Genomic DNA, 20,445 nt, shown 5'->3' with positions numbered 1-20,445 from the left:
ATGAATGGATTTTACAGTACATAAACTACACTTCACTAAGCTGTTTTTTTTAAAGGTGAAATAAAGACTAAAAAAGGCATGGATTCTAAACTCTACATAGGGCTTGATCGCTGACAAAGTATATATATATACTTTTAAATATATATATATATATTTAAAAGTAAGCCTGACTATACTTCTATACAATTCCACTTTCAGCTTTATGACTATGCTTATTATTATTTAAGAAGAATTGCCTAACATTATACCCTCATCCCTACCTGAGACTCTGTCTATTTATGGACCCTCACTGCATTACTGAATTCTTCCCCACAGCTCACCTCATTTTCATATCTCACCATTAAGGATGTCTGTTTGTTACATCACTTAGCAATAAAAACTGGTTTATGTGCAAAACAAACAAACCCAAACTTTTAACTTTGGATAGACCACAATAGAAAAAAGAATGTTTTCTACCTCTGAAATTCCAAAAAGTACAATTCTGTAAATGAAGGGTCAGTGAAGTGTGGAGATTTGGTAGATCAGACTACTTGGAGGCCAGTTTCAACTATAACATGCAAAGAGTTTGGAAATCATCACTCTCATCATTACCACAAGAAAAAGCTGAACCAACATGCTATGGTTTGGATTTGTGTCCCCACCCAAATCTCAGGTCGAATTGTAATCCCCACTGTGGGAGGTAGGCCTGGTGGGAGGTGATTGGATGATGGAGGTGGATTTCCCCATTTGGTGCTGTTCTTGTGACAGAGTTCTCACGAGATCTGGTTGTTTAAAAGTGGGTAGCACCTCCTTCCTCTTTCTCGTCTTCCTGCTTCGGCCACATGAAGACACCGGCTGCTTTGCCTTCTACCATGATTCTAAGTTTCCCGAGGCCTCCCCAAAAGCTGCTATGCTTCTAGTACAGCCTGCCGAACTGTGAACCAATTAAACCTTTTATTTATAAATTACCCAGTCTCAGGTTTTCTTTTTATAGCAATGCAAGAATGGAATAATACAAAACTCATTTCTGTGTACCCTTTAGAAACTGAGAACACAGGCAAATAGTCATCCTGAAATCCTGAGAGACAGGTGACTTCAGAGTCACTGCTGACATTTACAAACCGGAAGAGAATCTTTGGGATGGAAGATAGACCAATAGAAACTTCCTAAACTTAAATGTAAAGATAAAAACAAAAACCAAATAAAAAATAAACACACATTTGCATGGCTATATAAAGAATCTTTGGAATGGAAGATAGACCAATAGAAACTTCCTAAACTTAAATGTAAAGATATAAACAAAAACAAAATAAAAAACAAACACATAGGAAAAACAGAGCAGAACATTCAAAACTTACAGGATAATTTCAAACGGTGTAACGTGCAATTGAAATACAAGAAAAAACTAAGCAGAAAAATAGTTGAAGTTATAGCAAAAATTTCCCAAAATTAATGAAAAGCACAAAACTACAGATTCAGAATGTTAAAATAACACCAAAAGGATAAATACAAAAGGCCCTACATTTACAAATACAATATTCAAACTGCAGAAAACCAAAGACAAAGAGAAAATCCCAAAATTCTGTGGGGCAGGAGGGGGAGAACACTTTACCTATAGAGGAAAAAGAATAACAGCATATTTCTTGCCAAAAACTATTCATGCTAAAAGAGATTGAAGTAAAATATTTAAAGTGTTAAAAGACAAGACGGCTGGATGCAGGGGCTCGTGCCTGTAATCCTAGCACTTTGGGAGGCCAAGGTAGGTGGATCACAAGGTCAGGAGATCGAGATCATTCTGGCTAACATGGTGAAACCCCGTCTCTACTAAAAATTTAAAAAAATTAGCCAGGTGTGGTGGCATGCACCTGTAGTCCCAGCTACTCGGGAGGCTGAGGCAGGAGAATCACTTGAACCCAGGAGATGGAAGTTGCAGTGAGCCGAGATCGCACCATTGCACTCCAGCCTGGGTGACAGAACGAGACTCTGTCTCAAAAAAAATACACACACACACACACACACACACACACACGGAGCTATAAGTTCAGCACAATTATGCTTCAAAAGTGAAGAAGAAATAAGGACTTTCCCAGACAAAAAGAAAAACTAAGGGAATCCATTGCCCACAGATCTGTTCTACAAGAAGTATTAAGACAAATTCTTCAGGAAGAAGAAAAAGGATACAGGTAAGAAACTCAGATCTATGCAAAGAAAGGAAATGTCAGGAAGAAATAAATAAAAGTGAAATACATATTTTCATTTTCTTATTAATCGATCTGAAAGATAACCGTTTAAAGTTATAATAGTAACAATTAGGTAGTTAAAATATAGACATAAGTGAAATGAATGGCAGCAATGTCATAGTGGATGGGAAGGAATTAGGAATACTGTTATAAGGTAACTACACTACATGTAAAGTGATATAGTGTAACTTGAAGGTGGGCTTAAATTAGTGATAAATGCATATTGCAAACCCCAGAGCTAAAACTAAAAAAATTCTTAAGAAATATGATGGATATATTGAGTGGAGATAAAATGAAATCACACAAAATGCCTGGTTAAAGTGAGAAAAGGCAAAAATGAAAAAATAAAAGAAAAAAATGCAATAAATAGTGAACAGTTGACAAACATGGTAGATATTAACCTAATTTTATCAATAATTACTCTAAATATAGATGATATGGGTAGATAATTTAAAAGTAGTGATTGCCAGAGTGGATTAAAAGCAAACAAAAACAAATAAATAAGACCCAACCACATGTTGTTTCCAAAAATCCACTTTAAATAAAAAGACTCATATAGGCTAAAAGTGAAGGGATGGAGAAAGATATACCCTGCCAAAACCAATCAGCAGAAAGCTGCAGTAGTTACGTAAATTTCAGACAAAGCCAACTTCAGAACAACAGCAACAAAAATCAGGAATAAAGCTGAGCATTAAATAATGATAAAAGAGTCAATTTTCCAAGGATGTATGATAATTTTAAATGTATATGCACTTAGGAGAATATCAAAATATATGAGGCAAAAACTGATAAAATACACAGTTCACTGCATGGGTTTTTTTCTTGGTTTTCTCCTGGTCAATCAGATACTCCAGAAAGCAGATGGACTGTTTTTAAGGAAGGAATTGCTGTGAGTTGGGAGAGGAAGAGCAGATGCTCAGTGACCCTGAGTGGGACTGTGTTAGAGTTGGGGAAGACAGAGGATGGATTTCATTAACAAGTCTGTGTAGAACAGAGAACCCTCCAGGGGAGCTCCTGGGCTGTTTGAGTGGAAGAATCTTGAGGGAATGGTATCTGCCACTTTTCCTGTGGCCAAGTCTGCTGCTGTGGGGGAAACAAGCACTAGATAAAGGCAACTAATGGGAGATGAGAACAGCTTCTCTCCTGGGCTCCTTGCCTGGACCACCAGTTTCTGAAATTACAGATGGTTCTTTATACTTTCCCAAAACATAAAGCATCAGACTTGAAATGGGGTTTCAACAAATGTGCCAAAATGCCATTTGCTGATTATGAAGACTGACACTTGTTTAGATTCAAGGAATTTACAGTTGGCACAACATTTCACTGTGCAGGAGCCCAAATGGAAAAATAAAACCATGCCACTTTAAAACTGTAGTTGTCTTATTTTAAAGAGGTCAAAAGACAGGTTGATAATTTTTTTTTGTTTCTTTTAGTTCGTTTAGCTTTTGTTTTAGAACGCCCTGTACTAAGTCCACAAGCCCCAGTCTGGAAGCTGAAGGGTGAGAAAAAAGGAGATAAACGATAAACGCTCCGCATAATAAATGTAAAGTTACAGCATTGTGTGCACAGAGGTTAACTATACAAGTTTCACGGTCCTTAAGAAACTATTTTCTGAAATTACATAGGTAGGGTCTATCTAGATAGCAGACTTGGATATAAGCCTATTTCATGAAAATATTAAGCCTTTACTTTTCAAACTTCAATGTGCATGCATGCTACCTGGGAGCCTTGTTAAATAAAGTAGTTCCTGGTATCGATTAAAATTCTGCATTTCTAACAAGCTGCATTTCTAACAACCCTGTTCCGCAGATCACATTCAGCATAAACAAACTTGGAAGAAAGACTGAGAGATTAGACTCCACTATGCAAGTCACACAAGTCTTCCTAATACCAGGTAACTCAACAACTTAAAGAAACTCAGGCCTAGTCCACCCACTTTCTGAGTGAAAAGGCACCGATGTTCCTCTAGGAATTCTGAGTGGAACTCGAAAGTGTTAATAAAGTTCTAGTTTAATCCCTTAGTTTTACAGATGAGGATATTAAATGCCTGAGGGTGAAATCATTTGCCCATCATCACATAACTATTTAAGGGTATGGTCAGGATTCTACAGTGGTATTCTTATTAGTATCCTTTACTTGCTTCATATAAAAGAAGTCAGCCTACAACAGAAGATAGAGGGTCAGGATACCATGGGAACAGTGGAGGCATCAGAAAAGCTGGAACAGAAAACAAGGGATAATAAAACCAATGTAAGTTCAATAAATGAATCTATGGAAGAGTAGACCTCTTGCTAAGCTTTTTTTCCCTACTAAGTTTTATTTCACTAACTTCAGGTCAAATTTCCACAACTGTGTTCTGGTCAATTTACTATCCTAGCTTGGCTTCCCCAAGTGGCAGTACCAAAATATTGTGGGGTAGGGAGACGAGACCACTTTAAGAACCACTGCATTTACTCATCAAAGGGTAGAAATAGTCATTTTAATATTGATACAAGTTATTTTAAGGGACAGCATTGATACAAGTTATTTTAAGGGACAGCATATCAAATAGGGTCATTTCCACTAGGATAGGGTATATGAGACACAAGGGTCAGGAACGATTACGGGGAGCTCCTTTCTTCCTAATGCGGTAAGTGCTCCAGGTTCAGGTCCCAGGCAAAGCTCCCATTAAGCCCACCCTTCCCTTTACTGCACTAGATCAGGGCCTGACTTAGAGGACACATAGGTTCAGGGTAGGACTAAGGATTGCATTATAGACTTCTTAAGGTGTTTCATGATTAAAGAGGAACATCTCTCTCCAACAGTTATAGTTCAACCCAAGTCTTTCAGGCAGTGGAAGAAAAGACATGTAGGTTGTACAGGCTAGCAAAGCCCAAGAAGAATGAATCAGGAAGGTCCCCAACAGTGTCACCTCTCACAGTGGACCCCTGCAGTCTCTCTCTTTGTGATCTTGACATTACATTGATCCAGATGTTGGCTTTCAACTTCCCTCTAACTCCTCCTACACAAGCTTACCAGTATGGCCCTGATAAGTATATAAGATAGAAAGTGAACAGACAAAGATAATGCAGAAAATTCTCTAATTCAAGCATTCTCTAACATAAATGCTGCAATCTTTAGTCTGTAGTTCATGTCACCTGTTTTTCATGTTGTTTCCCTGGAAACCCTGGGAGGAACATTACTGCCTATGAATGTTTTGAACTCCCTCAAGAAAGGGAATAGGTTCTGGGACCACTGTCCCTTTTCTGAGGGCATATGTTGGGAAAAGAAAGATCATATCCAAAGTGAACCTGGAGCAGAGAAGCAAAGTGGAGTAAGCATCCTTTACTTTTATGGCAAAAAATAAAGAGTTATAAAACACAAGAACACATCATCACAGCAAAAGTGATACTAGAGGAAATGACAGTAGCAAATTAAAGGCACTTCTTTTTCTGGAGGGTATCTTCAAAAGGCAAAGATAGCAGGATCCACAGATGACTTCAGGAAAGTAATAGCAGCTTTCACAACCGAAGGCATGGTGGAGCCTGTGGTGAGGAAAAACAAGAAGCAGGGATGAAGGATTGCAATTAGAGGCTCCTCCAAACCTCCCAGATCATCTACCCTGAGTTGTGCTTTTATCTGTCCTCAATATCCCTGCTTTTTCTTTTCTTGCTGCCCAGATTCTCCTTGAATCTTCTCTGGCCCCAGATACACTCAGCTGCAGTGAGATAACAAACAGCCAGGAGAACACGCACCAAGTCTAGTCTTCTACTCAGCTTGGTACTGAGACAGTAAGGAGAATCAATGCCACTTGTCCTTCTCACAGTTCACACTCCCCATTTGTGTCCCTCTCCCTCCCTACTCACCCACCTACCTTGTCCCCAATTTAATATTTCACCCTTGTCCTCCCAAGAAAAGAACTAGCAGGAAGATTAGTAAAGATCTGAAGCAGGATGGTGGAGGCAGGTGACAATGGGACTCTCTTGTGGTCACCTTCCGCCAGGCCAGGGAAGGGGAAGGAGACAGGCCTTAGGATTGTGCTCCTACCTGCATGGGCACGCATCCAGGCCACGGCCTTCCTTTCCAGAAGCTCCCATTCACACTTCAAGTCCTTACCATTGCTATGCAGCCAGATCACGGCCAGGATGGTGGCCCAGCCTGAGGAATCCACAAGCTGCACAGTAGATAGAGAGCTCCAGTTGGCACAGGAAGTCCCTCAAAAGGATGCAAAAAGCTTCACTCCCTCCTCACTTAGCATCCTTCTAAATGTCACTAGATGGAGTTACCTGGTCTCTCTTTACCTCCAGATACTACTTGCAAGGCATAATGCCAGGCCTTAAACCTCAGGGCAGCAATCCATTGAGTCTCGAAATAGAAAATCCTAAGTTTTAAATCCAGTGTAACCACCAGGACAGTTCTGGAAACCCCTAAGACAAGGCCAGCTCTAGTAAGAGAAACACAGGCAAAATTGCTTTATAGTTTATAAAGTACCTTCATGAGTTTTTTTTAATTGTAACCCTTATACCCCCCCACCAAAGAAATCATGAAAAAATATCAATAAACATTTTTAAGAAAGAAAACTGATTTCATATAGAAGTATTAACAAAATGATTTGCTCAAACTTAGCTGTCTAGCAAATGACAGAAGTGAGACTAAAGGCCAAATATTCTGACTCTAGTTATGTTCTCTTATTTCTCAATAGAAAATCTCAGCCATGCAGCAGAAAATTGTCTCCCATGAGTTTTCACTCACTGCTCCCAGCTTCAGCTTTCAGAGTCAGGAGATCAAGGGAAATTCCTATTTTATATCATGACTTTTAAAACTTGGAAATGGCTATCATGTCCTCTCTGAGTGGTCTTATTTCAGATTAGAATTCTTAATTCCTCCATTTCTTCCTTAAGAGGACTGCTTATGTCAAAGCAGTAAGCGTCCCCACGCTTGTTCTCCTAGTCTAAAAACAAAGAGCATAATGATTTTAAAAATATATCTCCTTAAATGGTCTATCTGGAGGTAAATGTACTTATAGAATTCTACAATCACAGCCCATTTCAGGTAACCCTGTTGTCCTCCATTTCTTAGTTAAATATTCTGATTCACATAGTTGCAGTCATCTAAAACCTCTGATTTTCATGTGCAAATGCTCTCTTCTCTACCTGTAGAGTTGGGAATTTGGAACCCAAAACAGTACTTAGCTTTTATTCCTACTATGTTGTTTTTCTTTTTTTTTTAATGAAAAATTGCAACTCATTGTTCAGAGGTTTTTTGGGATCCTGATTCTTTTGACTGATAGTTTATCTCCCAGTTTTGTCATCTACAAATAGGAAAGTCTTGGTCTTTATCTTCATCTAAATCTTCATTGAAACTGTGGACCTCCAGAGAATTCAGAGCCTGGTGGGTCTAAAAATCTGTTTCAAGTTGGAAATCAATTCATCATTCAGCGCCATGGGTTTTCAACTGATTTGTACTTGGTCCATGTTCTCATCATTAAAAAAAAAAAATCAAATTCCTCACTGAAATTCAGATATACCAGGTCTGTTGGTTCACTTGATTCATTGGCCTGGTTACCATTCCAAAGAAGGAAATGTCAGTCTGATGTTTTTTGTTCCCAGTGCATCTAATAATCCCTGTATCCTCTTCCAAGTGTGTATGAATTATCATCTTAATTACTTTTCTAGAACAGCATTTTCCAATAAAAATATAATGCTAGACACATATGTAATTTTAAATTTTCTAGTAGCCAAATTTTAAAAAGTAAAAGAGGTATAATTATTTTACTGATATATTTTATTTAACCCAATCTATTAAAAAGTCATCATTTTAACATGCAATCAATATAAAAATAATTATTGATGAAATGTTTTATTCCTTTTTATAAAAGTCTTTGCAATTAGTATGTATTTCCCACCATAGCACACCTCTATTGAATTAAAAATTTAGTTCCTCATTTGTATTAGCCACGTTTCAAAGGCACAATAGCCACATGTGACTAGTGGATACTGTATTGGACAGTGGAATTGCAGAATATCTGAAATTTATTTGATCTCCTTCCACATTTTGAAAGTTTAGAATGATATTTGTCCTTCAGGCTTTTTGCACCTGTCTCATGCCTAACAACTTCTCAATGAGCGTTAGAAGATTTTGCAAGTTACCTTGAAATTCTGGAATGCAATTTATCCTTATCAGCATATTTAAATACATCTGAAACAACTAGGTGGTTCCTAGTAACAACACTTTACCTATCCTGACTTCAGTTAACTTTTGCCAATGTCTGGACCACTTTCATCGGTATGAAGAGGAGCAATAATGAGGTTATTATTGGGGGTTCTCAAGACAGATACTCTTAGAACTGAATCTGGCTCTGCCACTGATGGGCTAGGTAAACTCAGACACATTTTTAGACCTCCCTAAACTTCAGTTTCTTCATCTATAAACAGCAACACAAACGGGATCTACCTTATTAAATTAATGTGTGAAATAAATAAGCTCATGAATATTAACTGCTTAGCACAGTGCTTGGCACAGAGTAGTTGCTCACTAAATATTAGTTACATAACCAAGATGATTGGCAGGGAATACGATTAAAGTGGAAGAGGATTTTTGCTTCCCCTTTGTCATCCACCAGCAAAAAAACCCCATCAATTCCTACTAGCTTCCCCATTAATCCCTTGCTCTTTCTGCTCTAACATGACCGGAAAAACCTTCAGCCTCTATTTACTACAAATTAATTTAGTCTATGGCCCCCTATATTCTCCTTCCTCAGGTAGGTCCTGAATCACCTCAATTCTCAATGATGACCTCTCTCTCAAAAACATACATACTCCTTTTTCCATTGAATCTTACCTCGGCAGGGTGTGCAGCCATTATTTCTTCCAAACTCATACCTAGGACCTTGGCTAGATCTTCATTCAGATCCCAGGAACCATTTGCATTTTGGTGGTAAATCAGCTGCACAAGGTGATTCTCTCCAAAGCCTTTGAGGAGAAAGAAAAGGGAAGAATGAGAAATTGTGGAGCTATCGGCACCTCAGCACACTTGAATTTAGGGCTGCTAAATTCAGAGACAGGCCACAGCAAGAATGCAATAGAAAGAAAGTCATCAGACAACATCCAGAAGATCGGTCTTCAAACCCTACTTGTGAAAGGATGCCCAGTGGAACAGGGGCTCACAGATGGTGGCAGCAGGGCTCTGCTGGGAGGCGAGGGCAGCCCGCAGGCAAGCTGTGTGAGCTGAGATGGCCAAGGGTATTTGTTCGACTAGGGGTCACCCTAGACTCCACTGGGATAGCAGGTTTCAGGGTCCTATATGATATCCTAATGAACCTAGCTAGGTTGACCCTGGGAAACATAGGGGTGGAACAAATCTGACCTTCTGCCCAGTGCTTTTCAAACAGATGAACTCCTGGGTAAGGAAAGCCACAGGCAGCAGAACACTGAAGGTTAGTTTGTCAGTCCCTATAGATTGTAGGGGTGAACCGAGGCCTGCCTCATCTGCATGGTAAGTTTCCAGGCTGGTTCTGTGGGTGGAGGAATGAATCTTTTCCAATGCATGGGGGGTCCCTTCGAGAAACATGCATCTCTTGTCATAGCTGTAACTACAAGCTTTTAGCTTGCCTAGTCCTATAGATGTGACAGAAAAACATTGTTGAGAAAATGTTCCTATAGAGGTACTCACCTGGACTGTGCTGATCCTTGTGACTTATCAACCCACAGAGACTGTAATCGCCCATCTGGAATGTCTTGGCCTTATAACACATAAGTTCCCCTCTGGGCTGAGATGCTGAAGGAGGACAGTCAGAGTGTAAGGCCTTTCGAAAACCTGAAAAAATCCAAACATTAAGACAATGGCACTCCCTGCTCTCTGCAGTGGGCAAAGGACCGTGACAATTCAAGATACATACCCTCCCATCCACACTGGCTTCAGTCACCACCCTTACTGTGCTATTTTTCTCGCATATGCCCACCTCCTGCACAAACCCTCACCCTCTGAGCTCTCCTTCTACTGTGTCCTCTGGAACCCCTGACACATGCTAAACAATTTTTCCTGCATCTTTAGTTTTACTACAGGAGGCTTCTGCCAGCTAAGTCTCAACTTAAAACTGAATTTATCCTCCCAAAAAACTATTCTCCCTCCATCACTCTCAAATGGTTGTTGCTCAATGTACCACACTTCAAGTAGGGAGGTAGGGTTGGCAACCTCTTCAGTCCCTGATGCTGCATCCAGATCATTAAATGTGGTTTACCTTCCACATGTCGTCACTATTGTCTACTTCCAATCTCTTTGTTATTTCCAATCATTCACTAAAGTATCTGAAAACTAGACCATAGACTTCCACTCCATTAAAAGGCCTACCATCATCTTGAGATTTCATCACCCATGTAGATAGCCTATAAAATACCCTAATGCAAAGCTTCTTCAACTTCATCAAATCCAATGACTTCCACTTCATTCTACTTCTGCCACTTCCTCCCAAGCCATGAAGACCTTGTTATTATGCAGAATTGTTCCACTCATAGAAAATAAATTGAAGCTGGGCACAGTGGTTCATGCTTGTAATCCTAACACTTCAGGAGGCTGAGGTGGGAAGATCACTTGAGCCTACAAACTTGATACCAGCCTGGACAAAGTAGCAAGACCCCATCTTTATAAAAAGTTTTAAAAATTATCTGGGCACGGTGACATGTGCCTAGAGTCCCAGGCAGAAGGATCACGCAAGGCCAGAAGTTTGAGACCAGCCTAGGCAATGTAGTGAGACCTCATTTCTAAATAATATGAAAATTAAAAATTAGCCAGGCATGGTGGTGCATGTCTAGAGTCCTACCTACTCAGGAGGCTGAGGTGGGAGAATCACTTTAGCCCAAGAGATCGAGGCTGCAGTGAACTACAATCACACTACTGCACTCCAACCTGGGCAGCAGAGTGAGATCCTGACTCAAAAAAAAAAAAAAAATTTAAAAATTCCTAGTTTTAAAATATAATATCTGATTTTTCCAGTTTTCTAAGTTAGAGATTTCTGTTTTACCTGATCTTTGACCTCATCTGGACTACTAAGTTCTTGACTTCTCTACTTTTTTTCCTATATGTCAGCTTGCTTCCATCAAGCTCTCTAGTGTTACCCTAAAAACAAGCTTCCTAGCATTACCCTGACACCAAAACCAGATACAACAACAAAAGTAAAGTTACAGGCCAATATCCTTGATTAACATAGATGAACAATCCTCAACAAAATATTAGCAAACCACATTCAGAAGTACGTTAAAATGATCATGCATCATTATCAAATGTGATTCATCCAAGAGATGAAAAGTTGGTTCAATAAACATAAATTGATAAACATGGATCACACTAACATAAAAAAGGACAAAAACATGATCATTTCAATAGATGCAGAAAAAGTATTAAACAAATTCAACATCATGATAAAAATAGGTATAGATGAAAGGTACCTCAACATAATAAAGACAATTATGGCAAACTCACACCTAATATCATATTGAAGAGGGAAAAGTTGAAAGCATTTCCTCTAAAATCAGAAACAAGACAAGGATGCTCACTTTCACCACTTCTATTCAATATAGTACTGGAAGTCCTAGCCAGTGCAATTAGGCAAGAGAAATAAATAAAAAGAATCTAGATTGGAAAAAAAGAAGTTAAACTACCCCTGTTTGCAGATGACATGATCTTAAACATAGAAAACCCTAAAGACTCTACCAAAAAAAAAAAAAAACCTGTTAAATAGAATAAACAAACTCAGCAAAGTTGAAGGACATAAAATCAACATACAAAAGTCATTAGTGTTTCTATACACAAACAGCAAGCTCTCTCAAACAGAAATCAAGAAAACAATCTCATTTGCAATGGCTACAAAATAATTAAAACATTTAGGAATAAATTTAACTGAGGAGGTAAAACATCTCTATACTGAAAATTGTAAGACACTGATGAAGGAAATTGAAGAAGACACAAATAAATGTAAAGATATCTCATGTTCTTGGATTGGAAGAATAAATATTGCTAAAATGGCCATAATACCCAAAGCAATTTACAGATTCAATGCAATACCTATGAAAATATCAAAGACATCCTTCACAGCATTAAAAAATTGTAAATTTGTATGGAATTATAAAAACATAGTCAAAGTAACCTTGAGAAAACACACACACACACACACACACACACACAAACAAAATGCTGGAGGCATCATACTATCTGACTTCAAAATATACTACAAAGCTATAGTAACCAAAACAGCATGGTACTTGCATAAAAACAGACGCTGACCAATACAACAGAAATGGAGAGCCCAGAAATAAATCCACACATTTACAGCCAACTAATTTTTGACAAAAGTGCTAAGAACACAATAGGTAAAAGACAGTCACTTCAATAAATGGCATCGGGAAAACTGGATACACACATATGAAAGAATAACATTAGACCCTTATCTCTCATCACATAGAAAAACCAACTCAAATGAACTAAAGGCTTAAGTGTAAGAGGTGAAACTATCAAACAACTAGAAGAAAACATAAGGGAAAATATCTACGACATTGGTCTGGGCAATGATTTTTGGATATGACCTCAAAAGCACAGGCTACAAAAGCAAAAAATAGATAAACGAGGTTACCTCTTGTGTATAGCAAAGAAAACAATCAACAGGGTGAAGAAACAACCTACGGAATGGGAGAAAATATTTGCAAACCAAACATCTGATAAGGGCTTAATATATACAAAGTACAGAAGGAATTTAACTCAAAACCAAGAAAGCAAATAACCTTATTTAAAAATGGACAAAAGACTTGAGTAGACACTTCTCAAAAGAAGACATACAAATGGCCAATAGGTATATGAAAAAATGTTCAGCATTACCAATCATCAGGAAATTGCAAATCAAAACCACGATGAGATATCACCTCATACCTGTCAGAATGGCTATCATCAAAAAGACAAAAGATAACAAGTACTGGCGAGGATATGGGGAAAAGGGAATGCTTGCACACCATGGTGAGAATGTAAATTAGTATAGCCATTGTGGAAAACTGTGGCTCCTTAAAATGTTAAAAATGGAGCTACTATATGATCCAGCAATCCCACTGCTGGATATATACCCAAAAGAAAAGAAATCAGTAATATCAAAGAGATATCAGCACTATTCACAATAGCCAAGACATGGAATCAACCTAGGTATCCATCAGTGGATGAATGAATGATGAAAATGTACTATATATACACAATGTAACATTATTCAGCCATAAAAAAGAACAAAATTCTGTTATTTGCAACAACATAGATGAACTTGGAGAACATTATGTTAAGTGAAATAAGCCAGCCACAGCCTGGATAAAATGGCAAAACTCCATCTCTACGAAAAATACAAAAAAATTTAGCTGGGCATGGTGGCATGCACCTGTAGTCCCAGCCACTCAGGAGGCTGAGGTGGGAGGATTGCTTGAGCCTGGGAGGTTGAGGCTGCAGTAAGCCATGATTGTGCCACTGCACTCCAGCTTCGGCAACAGAGTGAGACCCTGTCTCAAAAACAAAGAAGGAAAATAAGTCCAGAACAAATACATAAAGACAGGATAGGCAAATGTATAGAGATAGAAAGTAGGTAAGTGATTACTGGGACTGGTGGAGAGGGGAGTGGAGGAGAAGATAGGTGGGGTCAGGGAGAGAAATGGGAAATGTCTGTTAATAGTTATGAGGTTTATTTCTTAGGTGATGAAAATGCTCTAAAATTGATTGTGGCAATCAATGGTTGCACAGCTCTGTGAACATACTAAAACCCATTGGATTGTACACTTTAAATGGGTGAATTGTATGATATTTGAATTATATCTCAATAAAAAAGATATATCAGCTTCAGATTAGGCAGTTTGGTTACTCAGGGTTTACCTGCACTTTCTACATTTTAACGTTTGTTTTTTTTGTTTTCTCTTGGATTATTTTAAATCTCCTTGCCAATGGGATGCATTCCAGTTCCCTGGGACAGAAAAATTTAACACTAACCAGAAATCCTAGGTGTGGAGGTATAAGGAAAACAAAGCAATTTGAGAACATTTCACAGCCCTTTCCTTTAAATAATGTGCTCAGATAGTCAGAATCTTTTATTCTATATGAGTTTGAATGGAATAAAACTCATTACCTGATTGGCATTTTATCTTCAATGGGGCAGAAGCACCCAACAGAATTGGCCTTGGGATGTCCCTATGAGCCAGAGGCCCCTGAACCGGCTTGTTGAGCTCCTTATTGATAGCAATGAAAGCTGTGAAGGAGCTTATGACACCAGACTCAAGGCTAAGGTTCAATGCATCTTTTTTATCACTTGCTGGAGTCTCCCTGAGGCCCATGTCCTTGGTCTGGAGCAAGGACTTGGCAGCAAGGCGGTGAATGGTGAGGCTGAAAGGAAAAAAAAAAGTACTGAAATGTAGGGAAAGACATCCATATACCAGTTTCTCAGGGCTCCTAAAAGTTAGGAATAGAAGAGTTAAGATAAAGTCAGATAAGGGGAGAGATAAGACTTGGGTGGTTTAGAAATAAAAAATGATTGTAGGAAAACAATTACAATGGAGCCCAGAATTAAGAGAAGAAATCTAATCCCCAAAGATGGCAGAGGAAACAAGGAAGGAAGGAGGGAGGGAGGGAGGGAGGGAGGGAATGAAGGAAGGAAGGAAGGAAGAAAGGAAGGAAGGAAGGAAGGAAGGAAGCAAGGAAGGGAAAACTGAATTCTCACTTGACATCAGGCTTGGGTTGTAGAGGAAATGTCACCTTATCCTCAAAAGTCTTGCCCTGGAGTGTATATTTGAGGCATACTTCTCCTGTTGTCTCTGCTGCCTGCAAATTAGAGATGAGTAGAAATGACGGAAGAAAGAGATCATCCATGGAAGGATCAGAGCAGGTACCCAAAACAATGTATGAAAATATCTGATGAAGAATCAGGTAGCCTAGGAAACCAGAGACCTGAAATGATGGGAAGGAAGTAGGCTAGCTATACTTGGCAAGTGCCGTCTCTGGCTGAGATTGAAATCCACCTACCAGCTTTAGTGGAATGGTCATGTGGTAGCTCTTTGACTAGAGGAACAAATAAGAATGGGAACTCACTGGCATCCTCCCGGTCAGCTGGGCATAGATGATTAATCTCTGACCCCTAAAGATGACAGTCTGTTCTGGGGAAAGCATTTTAGCAGACAGACCAGGAGGCAAATGCCAGCTCAGAGAGACATCCTCTACCACAGGCTGCAGAGAGCGTTTCAGAGTCCTGAGAGCCTAATGTGGGGAAGAGAACAGAATAAACACAAATGATACAGACAATGGCAGCTACAGTTAACTGGACATTTATTATGTATCAGATGTGATACATAATACATGTCATGCCTACTCCTCAATACTATTCTAGGAGATGGGCTTTATATATGAAGAAGCTTTGCATATGAATAAGCCAAAGCTGAAATATTTAGTAACGTAAATGTAAATAAAGAAAATGTTTGAGTAACGAGACCCTTGGAGAAGGGGATTAGATAAGAGGTGGCACCTACTGGGAAAGAGGAGCTTAGAAATACCACCAGAGGGGTCTTCTCCTTTTGCAGAAAGATGAAATGGAATAGCAATTTACTACCTCTTCCGATCCATTAGACATATCATGATTATTCCTTCTCCTTTTCTTTGTATCTTTTGCATGGAGGATGCATGTAGTACAAAAAGAGGTTCTAAAGCGCAGACCTAGAATCGCAGTCTTGACAGTCAAAGCTCTTAGTTTGTCTGTGTCTGGTCTTAAATGCAAAGGCCCAGATCCCTGTCAGCATCTTGTCTCTGAGCTTGCAGCTACTGGGACCAGATGTCATATTTCCAGATACTACAGTGGGCTTCTATTACATGAGGCCAAAAGTAGCCCGACTAAGTATACAGCCTAAGGCCTTGGGGATATAGGAACAGGTATCCTGGAGGAAAGTTGCTACCCCTGCCCTTACACAGTGTTCCCCACCCCGTTCCACTTTGGTCTGGATTGCCACCTCCAGACAGACACAGTCAGTCTGTCCCTCACCTTGGACTGCATCCTGTCTTTGCCTGTGATAAATTCTGAAGTGCCCCCTGATGCCCGGGCAATACCTTTTATTAGGCTGGTGGAGGCGCCTTCTCCAATACCAAATGAGAAACACCTGCAATTGTAACAGGACAGAGGTTAGAGGAAGGCATTAAACAGTGAAAATATAAAATTAATACATAATGGCCAAAAATACATAAGGAAATAATCTACTTTCTTGACCAAAAGTGTAACAGCTACCATTTACTGAGCATATTCTATATTTTAGGAGGTATAAAAATGCCTTAAATCAATGATGCAATTTAATCATCACAAGACCCCTAAAAGGCAGGCTTCTGCTTCACTTTGCAGATAAGAAACGGAGGCCCAGGAAATTTAAGAAATCTTTCCAAGATCATGCAACTACTAAATGATAGCAATGTCACTGGAGCACTGATCTGTCTTACTGCAAGATCCCTGTGACAAACTAACAGAAAGATAGAAACTAACACCAGTTCCTACCTAATGATGTGCTGGTACCATATCTCCCCTAGCAAGACTATTCTTAGAGAAAGGAAGTGTGCCTCCTGCACTTCTAAATGGAGAGTTCTTGCCCTGCCTCAGTCCATGTGCACCAAGTAACTTCTTAAACATAATGCGATTTCCCAAATAGAATTATATATAAACAAAGAATACATTGGTAGTACTAGCACAGGCGCTTTTGGAAGGCATGACAGACAGAGTTTTCATTGTAAATTAATACCCTGCAATTTTGGTTTATGTATCAGTCTTTCTTAGTGTGAGCCATCATCCCCAAGTCTAGTGGCATCAGCATTAGGATCAATGCTCTACGCTTGTAAGACTCAGGAACAGACTTCTAACTGGACCTACGTGTAACAATACATCCTAAATACTACAGCCTGACAGCATCTTGATATCACAACCTTTAAATTTCTAACATGATCTTTGAATTGTAGCCTATGTTATGAAGTGCTGTTATATTTTTTAAGGTCTTTTGTATAAAATCAAAACTAAACAATATTGGCTGGGTGTGGTGGCTCACACTTTGGGAAGCCAGTGCCAGGAGTTGAAGAGCAGCCTAGGCAACAAAGTGACAGACCCCATCTCTAAACAATCAAACAACAACAACAAAAATATATTGATGACTAACTAGAACTCACGACAGTGCTGCATGTGGATGATAATAAAAATTAAAATATTACAATAATAGCAAAATTTTATATAGCACTTACTTTTTATCTAGCACAGTTCCTAATACTTTCCCTAAGTATACTCTTTTAACCATAACAATAAATCTGTAAAGTGAGTACTATCAGGTTTCTAATTTTCATGTGAGGAAACTAAGGCATGGAGAGATGAGCTGATTCATCTTCTGCAGGAAAGCAGAACTGTAACTTAAATCAATGACTTCTGACTTAAAATATAACACCCTAGGAAAGTTCTGCTCACAGCAATGCCACTGTAAATTGTTTCAAGCCAGCAGAGAACTAGGAAAGCTGTATACAATATTTACAATAATTTGTTTGAAAACATCAAAGGTCTACCAAGATAAAAATCTATAGGCCAAGACCTGGGAGAAGAGAGAAGCCAAGAGAAATGAGCCCAGCATCTGATGTTCCTTGACCCTTTGAAGCAAGTGCCAAGTACAAAAGCAGATGACTTAAAACCTAAGTGGTTACACGCAGGCGGGAGGAACAAAATATCAATTTGCACTTTCCACAGCCAAAGTGTTCTTGTAAACAACTAAGAATTTAGGATAAAACCCTGAAGGACCACATCCCAGAGGTAGAGGTGAATCAGAAATAGACCAGCCATCACCGCGACTGAAGTTCATCAGACCCCGACTGGATTAACATGATCTGTTCCCAGTCTATCCAGCGACCATTCAGAAGCAAAGAATGAAAAGAATGAATCCTCTCAGAGGGAAGACGTCATCTAGAGGATCATCTAATTTCTATAATTTTTTCTTTGACAACTAACAAAAATAGAAAATCCTCGAATATTGGGAAATTAGGCACTGTACTTGTGAATTATACAAGCTTAAAAAAGAAATCATAATGATAATTGGAAAATATTAAGTGGATGACAATGGCAAATGTCATATCCATATTTAAAATTCAGCTACAGATGTGCTTAGATCTATAGCTCTGAATATACACATTAGAAAAGAAAGTCTAAAAATCAACTATCAAGCATCTGTCTCAAGATGTTAAAAAAGGATGGCCAATGAACCCAAGGAATGTAAAAGAAAGAAAATAATAAAGATAGATTCGAGCAGATATTAATGAAATAGAAAACACTTATATGATAGAAAGTACCAACAAACCCAAAGGTGCTGGTGTTTTGAAATTATTATTAAAATTGATAAATATCCAGTGCAAGGAAAGAAATATTAATAGAAAAGGCACAAATAACCAACATTAGGAAAGAAGAGGTAATATCACTATATATTCTACAAAATTTAATAACATTATTAGGCAATATCATGGACAATTTCATGCAAAGAACTTCAATAAAATATACAAACTTTTATAAAAAATAAGAACACATAAAATATGAATAGTTCAAAACAAAAACTTTCTCAAAAAAATCCAGGCCAAGAGAGCTTTGCTGGCAAATTCTAATAAATATTTATGAAAGAAAACCTTTTGGAGCAAGGAAAAAAGGCAACCTTCACAGCTCATTTTATGATACTAGCATAAAATTGATATCAAAACCTAACAAGATAAGACAATATATGTCAATATTTCCCATGAAAATAGATTCAAAATCCTGAAAAAGGTATTATCCAACTGAATGAAAAAATATATGAAAGAGATTAATACATCACAACTACTTTGGGTTTATTCCAGAAATTCAAGGTTGGTCTAACATTTAAGAATTATCATTAGAATTCACACTTTAAAAGAATAAAGGATAAAATCACACATTCATCTAAACAGATGCATAAAATACATTTGATGAAATTTAACAATCATTAATTATTCAAAACAAAAGAAAGAAAAGAGAGAAAAGAACCCTCAAAACAGAAATAAAAGGGAATTTCCTTAATCATAGAAAGGATAACTACAAAAAAAGGGAAACCCTTACAGCAAACACCATACTTAATCGTGCAAAGTTGAAATGTTCCCTTTGAGGTCCAGAATAAAATAAGGATATGATCATTTTGATTCAGATTTCTGTTAGAGGTTCTCTCCAGGCTAATCCAGAAGGGAAGAAAATTTTTTTAAAAAAAATAAGAAAAAGAGAAAAATTTAAAAAATAAGAAAAATAAAACTGATATTTTTTGCAAATGTGATTCTTCATAGAATATCTAAAAGTCTGCAAATATATAATTTAATTAATATCTAAATTAATTAACATCATTAAATACAAGTCAAGGTAAAACAAGCTATTAAAATTCATTTCTATATGGAAATAAACATCCAGTAAATAAAATTATTAAAAAATACTATTTAAAATAGCATCAAACACCTAGGGAAACAATTTAATAAAAAAATACATAAAGCCCTCTACACAGAGAATTATAAAATATTACAGAGAGATTTTGTGTGTACAGAAGGCTTCCCTTATCTGCAGTTTTACATTCTATAGTTTCAGTTATGTGCGGTCCACTGCAGTCCAAACATATTAAATTAAAAAATTCCAAAAATAGACAATTCATACATTTTAAATTGCATCCCATTCTGAGTCACATGATGAAATCTTGTGCCATGCTGCTCAATCCCACCCTGGACATGAATCCTCTTTGTCCAGCATCTCCATGCTGTCTGTATCACCGTTAATCACTTAGTAGCAGCCTCAGGTATCAGATAGATATTTATAATTTATAAATTAAATTTCATCATAAGTATGTATGTATAAAAAAATTGGTACATATACGGTTTGGTATAGTATCCACAGTTTCAGGCGCCCACTAAGAGTCCTGGAAGGTATACCTGATGGATAAGGGTGGACTACTTATAGGTAGATTGAAGAAATGAGTAAGTTTACTGATTTTGCTGGAAGCTAGGTTTATCTCACTGTAGAAAAGAAGACATAAATACAGAATTGGAGAAAAGAGGAAGAATGCTACACTGCTACCTTTGAAGCAGGGGCATAAGTAAAAATTTCAGAATTTTTAAAAAACATTTGCCAGTTCTGTCTGTTGAAAATGCCAAGAATAAATAACAGCCCAATAGTAAGGAACAGACGTAACACTCAAATATTGAT

General features: G+C 38.0%; 1 protein-coding gene across 5 annotated transcripts in view; it reads right to left on the bottom strand.

Moving 5' to 3' along the window:
* Positions 1 to 4,679: 4,679 nt before the first annotated feature.
* The window catches only part of VWA5A (von Willebrand factor A domain containing 5A), a 31,219-nt gene continuing 15,453 nt past the window's right edge, over positions 4,680 to 20,445 (bottom strand). For 2 of the 5 annotated variants that reach the window (XM_003819947.4, XM_003819946.4), the window contains 8 exons: positions 16,234 to 16,348; positions 15,294 to 15,458; positions 14,926 to 15,026; positions 14,338 to 14,591; positions 9,870 to 10,013; positions 9,039 to 9,169; positions 6,246 to 6,372; positions 4,680 to 5,743 (listed from right to left, as the gene is read on the bottom strand). In XM_003819947.4, the coding sequence (XP_003819995.4) occupies positions 5,664 to 5,743; positions 6,246 to 6,372; positions 9,039 to 9,169; positions 9,870 to 10,013; positions 14,338 to 14,591; positions 14,926 to 15,026; positions 15,294 to 15,458; positions 16,234 to 16,348 (1,117 nt within the window). In that variant the 3' untranslated portion in view covers positions 4,680 to 5,663. The other 3 variants (XM_034933938.3, XM_055095019.2, XM_034933939.3) reach the window with 2 other exon arrangements.

The sequence above is a fragment of the Pan paniscus genome, chromosome 9, assembly GCF_029289425.2.
Source record: "Pan paniscus chromosome 9, NHGRI_mPanPan1-v2.0_pri, whole genome shotgun sequence".
NCBI lineage: Eukaryota > Metazoa > Chordata > Mammalia > Primates > Hominidae > Pan > Pan paniscus.
Note: the sequence above shows the minus strand (reverse complement) of the source record. Positions and strands in the feature narration are given on the sequence as shown.